Source organism: Egretta garzetta, unplaced genomic scaffold (assembly GCF_000687185.1).
Source record: "Egretta garzetta isolate BGI_Z169 unplaced genomic scaffold, ASM68718v1 scaffold526, whole genome shotgun sequence".
Lineage (NCBI taxonomy): Eukaryota > Metazoa > Chordata > Aves > Pelecaniformes > Ardeidae > Egretta > Egretta garzetta.
Genome location: NW_009259967.1, coordinates 1756987 through 1763597, shown reverse-complemented (window position 1 = coordinate 1763597; position 6611 = coordinate 1756987). Strand labels below are relative to the sequence as shown.

Sequence of the window (6611 nt, the reverse complement as noted above, 5' to 3'; positions counted from 1 at the left end):
ATACTCGTGGAACAAGAGTTTCATTCTAAGGGGTGCACTGAAGATAGGGCAAGCAACAGAAAAGGAGAGACTGAAGAATATACTTATCATTATCATAGAAATGTGGTTTGCAAGTCAGTAGACCTGCCATATATCACCGAGCCCATTCCCTGCTTTCCCACAAAACCACATCATAGCCATAATAAACTGTAACTTACAACTAGTTTAATTTCCTGGTTGGAACTCCTATGGAAACATAAGCTGGGACCTAAGTCTTTGCACTGTTCTTTTAATTATAGGGTTTTACAACAAAATAAAAACCAAGAAACTGAGCTCTCGAAATCTAGTGCTTTTATTGAAATTTTACATTGACATACAAAATACAGTGTTTTAACAAGATGCTTACAAAAATGAACAGAGACACTCTAGCAAGTGCATAAGAAATATCAACACAAATTTGCATTGATGCTACAGGTTCCAAGGGAATCCTGTCCAACTGTTTCAAACAGGAACTCCTTAACAGCCTTCTCAGTAGTCTGTCTTCATACGAGTTACTGGTCGTTGTCCTTGTTGGTTTTTGTTTGTTTGTTTGTTTTAAACAGTTGGAGAACTGTTACATAAGAACAGAAATATAACTACCTATGAAGTCCCTGTTGGATTAAAGCACAACTATGTTGTAGTTTTCACCAGAGACTGCAAAAAGGTAGTTCTTTGAATAGGCATCCTATTTGAGGACAATGATGTTAGGTTAAATATAAGCCAAAGTCCCATTCATCAGTATTGCAGATGCTGTCAAAATACACTTCTTTTTGCAATTCTCTCCATTTCAGTATTTGCTCTGCCAGCTCCTCCAACTCCATCACAAGCACCTCCGTTTTTGTCAAAGCAGTGCCCTGAGGCAGAAAAGAGTTAGATTTCATCTCTATACATCCTGTCAATCTAGCAAGACATAACAACCAAACAGCATTGAATTCTTAATGCTGAAGGAGATGGAAGGCTCAGTTCTTCTGCTACTCACCATATCCTTCATGATGTTCGGTATCTCAGGGATGCTTCTTACGGCCTGCAAATGGCTTTCAAGCTTCTCAATGAAAGTCACAGCCTCAGTCAACAACTCTACTAGGTACCTGCAATCAAGAATGAGCCCCCTACTCAAAAGTTGTGCAAAACAATGAGGATTTAATACTTCCAAGCTCTTATTTTTTTCCTCTGTGGGTTTTCTTAGTCCTCTTCTCCAGTTTTATGCAAGTTCCAAACCATCTAATTAATTTCTCTGCAATTACACTTCTTTTATGACTCTCAGCAACAAGCAGGGCAAGAATTGAAGGAGTGAATATGCACTTCTTCAGTAACTGGACTAGATTATTATACCATGAGAAGCAGCACTGTATTTTTAAAACGAGTACTATGCATGTCTGTGAATCATTCACACACTTATTCTGAGCAAGTCACAGTGGAAGGAAGACACCAAATGCTGAAGAAGCAATTCCTACCTATGTGGAAGCATAACGAATCAAGCAATTAACACATCTGTTTATAAAAATACATCACAAATTGTTGTGTAATCTTCAGAAGACAAGACCAATAACCTAAGCAAATATTCATAAAAATACATATCACTACCTTTCTATGAATTTAGCAATTTGAGCTGAGTTTCTGCTGCCGTTTTTTATTTCTGTTCTTCTCAATGGAAAAGTGAATGAAAGCATGTGACTTTTACTGCCTATTAGTTCAAATTAATTTTGGACTCATGCAAGCAAAGAACAATTATTTTCTATATGCCTACTTGTGAAAAGTAGCCTCAATAGGCAGGCTGTCTTGAGATCTGGGCTTTATCAACCTCTTCCTAAGAGCCCTCTTCTCTTTCAGTATGGCTTCCAAGTGTCTGTTCATATCTTGCAAAATCTCGCATTTTTTGCCTATAAAATAAAATTGCAAAGTTGAAAATATTGTCCTGCTAAAACAAGGGCAAAACTTCTACTGGAGAAAGACAGAAAGAAAAAGTCTGATCTACTGCACTGGACGGTTTGCACTCAAGAAAGTATCATTAATCAGAATGACTTCTGTTGGTGTGTAAAGGACTTAGTATCAGCATGCACCTCAAAGTCATAATACCTACTTTTTAAAGATACAGCTTGGTTAATTGTTTTACATTATCTACAGTTTTAAGTAAACCACCTTTGAGATGGAACCAACTTCTTAAACTATAACATAGCATTGAAGTATTACAGCATACTTCACTAGCCTAACACAGTAGTAGCAAGTGAGAATGTTTTAAGTATCCTTCAAATCATAGTGGGAAAAGAGTGAAATAATAAAGAAATGAATACATATGCTCCCAAAATACTGCAATGAAAATCCAGGTAGTATTAGGGGCCTACAGATGCAGCAGAAATGCATTGAGTTACTGGAAAAGCAGCGAAGTAGCACACAGGCCAAGGGAAGCAAGTCAGGTTACTGATGATCTCTGAACTCCTGATGCTCCGCTGACCCGGGGGGCTAACCACACAGACACACACAGCTGTTTTGGAGAATGAGTTACGCACAGAGCTTCTACTGACACAGCAGAAGGTGCAAATTCAAACAGTATGGAAGCATTCTTTAGAGGCTAATAAAACACCTGCCACCTCTAACAAGCTCTCCAGTGGGGAAAGCTGCAGTAACTTCCAGAAGTGTCATGTCCTCAGATGAAACATGAACCTGCTGATGAAGTCATTTAATACTTCTGGTTTTTCTAAGGTACAACTGCACTTACCTAAGTAGAAAGGGTGAGCAATGTCTGCTGTCTCCTTCTCCAAATGCAGAATTTCAGCTTTCAGTTTCTTCTACAACAATAACAACATCAAATGAAAATGCATTTTTGACATACTTATCCAGACATTGTTGACTTTCTTGGGGCGGGGGAGGAAGTAGAAAGGGAGAAAAGCGTGAACATGGGGGAAAGCGCGTGTGTGAAAGAGTGAGCATTTGCATGAGAGCGGTGTCCCTGCTCACTGCAGGGGGGTTGGACTAGATGACTCTAGGGGTCCCTTCCAACCCAAAACATTCTATGATTCTGGAGTATTCCTACTACTAAGTGGGGCTTTTTGGTCAATAGGAAAAGACTTAAAAAAACCCCCAAACAACCCACTAAACAATTTGGCAATTTATTGGAAATTTGTGCTGGAAAAGACAGATCCTGCAATTCATTCCTAAACCACAGAAACTTACATCTACAAAGCAGTTTCATAGACTATATTCTACTAAAGAACCTCTCACAGACCCAAGTTTCCTCCTTCTCGCAAAGACTGGTTTGTGTTGGAGTTGTTTGTTTTTAGCTGTGGGAGAAGCTCTCTCAGGTGAAGATGAGGAACTCCTAGAGAGAGTCCAGAGGAGGGCAACAAAGATGATTAGGGGACTGGAGCATCTCCCCTATGAGGAAAGGCTGAGAGAGTTGGGCTTGTTCAGCCTGAAGAAGAGAAGACTGAGAGGGGATCTCATCAACACATACAAATATCTTAGGGGGATGACACGAGGACGGAGCCAGACTCTTCTCAGAGGTGCTCAGCGACAGGACAAGGGGCAATGGGTACAAACTGAAACATAAGAGGTTTCAGTTGAATATGTGGAAGAACTTCTTTACTTTGAGGGTGACAGAGCACTGGAATAGGCTGCCCAGAGGGGTTGTGGAGTCGTCTTCTCTGGAGATATTCAAAGCCCCCCTGGACGATGTCCTGTGCAACCTGCTCTAGGAGAACCTGCTTTAGCAGGAGGGTTGAACTGGATGATTTCACGAGGTCCCTTCCAACCCTTGCTATGCTGTGAAACTCCTAGCATTAATTCCTTCCAAGACAAACCAGCACAAGAGCAGCAGATACCTTCCTGTGGCTGAAAGACTTGTGGCCATTTTGGCTAGACAAGAGAAGACTGAGGAAGTATAGAAGAGGATGACGTATCAGTCTCTCAGGACGCACAGAGAACTGTTGCTTTTCTTGATCACTTAGGAAAGGACCTGCTTCACTCACAGCATATTGAACATTTGTCAGAGAGAGCACTTTATATGTGAAACCTTCCAGCAAAGGAGGCCAAGTAGCCACTTTCCTAGGAGCTGGAAACTGTTTGTTCCTTCTGCCCGTCAATATAGGGTGGCGCCAGCTGTTAAACTCATTCTCCAAAAAAGTAAACAGTGAATTTGTTACACCACCGTGCAGTAAGCCTCTGTAGCTGCTGGAGCCCACACTGTGTAATTTAATAAACAGTTTTTGTACCAGCAAGCAAATGCTCAGAAAACATCATCATAAAATCCAAGCCAACAGCCAATTCAGGCAGTAAGAAATGACTGAGGTTACCTCTTGCTAACCAACAAAATGGCCTAGTTGCCTATACACAAACACATTCTTGTGAACTGAAGGCAACTACAAGTTCGTATTTGTTCTTCAGTTTCCTCAGAAAACTTCATGTAACATTTCAGTCAAAGGCGCAGGCTGCTGCATCTTGCCAGTTAGACCGAAAACTTCTATTTCACAATTTTGTTCTTTTCTTTATGACAACTCAGTCCACTGGGGAAAAAGTGCCAACTGTTAAGCAGCTGAACTGTTAAAAAAACCCTCAAAACACGAAATAATAGCACATGGGAGTCCACTACCTCATTAGGTGCCAGGTATTATCTCTATATATTGAAGCATTGAGTGTACACTGACAACAGTAAAGGCTGTACCTCATTGATTTCAGCTTGAATGTTTGCCATTTTTTCCATCTCTGAGAATTTCATAAAGCACGGGTCTTTTCTACAGGTTAAATCCAGTGTCTCCTGTGAAAGGAAAACAACAGGAGAATATGCAGTCAGCAGCAGGAACGTATCAGGCAAATTCTCAAGATTGGCTTTTAATAGTCTAAAGTCACCGTTATTCTCTTACACTATGCAATACAGTAAATTTCATCCGAACAACTCATAAAATACATGCATTATTTGGGGAAAATGAACACGAGTCAAAATAAAACTTCATAAAAGGCAGTATGAGAGCACTCTCAACGACACTGGCTGGCATGCTACTGGAACGCACTGGAGGGCATCAAAAAGGACTCATGTCTGAGCTCCAGAAAATACACACAACAGAAGGGATGGTTATTCCTAATGAGGAAAGCTGCCACCAGCCAAAACCCCAAGAGATCCCACAATAAAAGGGAAAATTTCTCTGCCTTTCAAATTAAAAAGCATTTATGCAAACAGTAACACAGTTTAGAATCATAGAATCATTTAGGTTGGAAAAGACCTTTAGGACCATCAAGTCCAACCATTAACCTAACACTGCCATCCCACCACTAAACCATGTCCCTAAGCACCACATCTACACCTCTTCTAAATACCTCCAGGGATGGGGACTCAACCCCTTCCCTGGGCAGCCCATTCCAATGCTTGACAACCCTTTCGGTGAAACATTTTTCCCAATGTCCAATCTAAACCTGCCCTGGGGCAACTTCAGGCCATTTCCCCTCCTCCTATTCCCCATTATCAGGCAGAAGAGGCCGACCCCCACCTCACTACACCCTCCTGTCAGGCAGTTGCAGAGGGCTATCAGGTCTCCCCTCAGCCTCCTCTTCTCCAGGCTAAACAACCCCGGTTCTCTCAGACGCTCCTCATAAGATTTTGTGCTGATCGCATGAATATCTAGGTAGTTAATACAGCAAGGGAAGTTTTTCTTTTTTCAAAGGGGGGAAAGAAGCTCTTGCTACATGGTGTTGGGTGAAAATACAGGATCTCCTTGAACAATTCACTTGGAAGAAATTTTGAGTTCAAGTGAAGAATGCTTATTTTCAGTTACTCCAGAGGAGATTTGAAATTACTTTATTAAAGTAAGTGGATTTAGTTTTGTGTTACCTTGGGTTAAGTGCTAGGAATTTAGCCACACTGCACCAGTATGCATATTTCCCTACTAAAAAGGCAGGATAGCATAAGTTATTTTCTAATGGTAAAGAAGGAGGCATTAACGCCGTATTTGAAGTGGAAGTTTTTGCCCCTGTGTCATGCAACTGCCAGGGAAATGTCGCAAAGGATGAGCAAAGGACTGCAGCCTGCCTACCTCGGGCAGTAATTACTTTCCTGGCTTGTAGTAGTTTGCTTGTGGTGTATTTCATTTAAAAGAAGGTCTTTTCCATATAAATTTGGAAAAAAAGAGTATATATATTACATATATACATATACATACATATATGCATGTGTCTATATTCTGGTAATGAGAAAAAGCAGTGTAGGAGATATGCAGCATCAATGGCATGCCTTCAGTAAGGTCAAGAAGGTCCTTTTCTGCCAGGCAGCTTTCCAGACACTCATCCCCTAACCTGTAGCGCTGCATGGGGTTGTTGTGACCCAAGTGCAGGACTCAGCACTTGGCCTTGTTAAACCTCATACAGCTGGCCTCGGCCCACCGATCCAGCCTGTCCAGATTCCCTGCAGAGCCCCCAGAGGACCCCTCGAGCAGACTGACACTCCTGCCCAATTTGATGTCATCTGCAAACTCACTGAGGGTGCACTCAACCGCCTCATCCAGATCACCGATGAAGATGTTAAACAGCACTGGGCCCAACGCCGCGCCCCGGGGACGCCGCTTGTTGCACACTTGCATTTGAAGCCCCGCGGCCGGCACCGCAGCGGG

At 41.9% G+C, this 6611-nt stretch overlaps 1 protein-coding gene across 1 annotated transcript; it reads right to left on the bottom strand.

The window, feature by feature from the left end:
• Positions 1–324: 324 nt before the first annotated feature.
• On the bottom strand, positions 325–6537 carry HAUS2 (HAUS augmin like complex subunit 2). Its single transcript, XM_035895759.1, has 6 exons — positions 6479–6537; positions 4676–4768; positions 2735–2804; positions 1766–1898; positions 998–1106; positions 325–872 (listed from the first exon to the last, which is right to left on the bottom strand). Exons 1-6 carry the CDS (start codon positions 6500–6502, stop codon positions 723–725), a joined length of 579 nt encoding a protein of 192 aa, XP_035751652.1. The 5' UTR covers positions 6503–6537; the 3' UTR covers positions 325–722.
• Between the last annotated feature and the right edge of the window lie 74 nt (positions 6538–6611).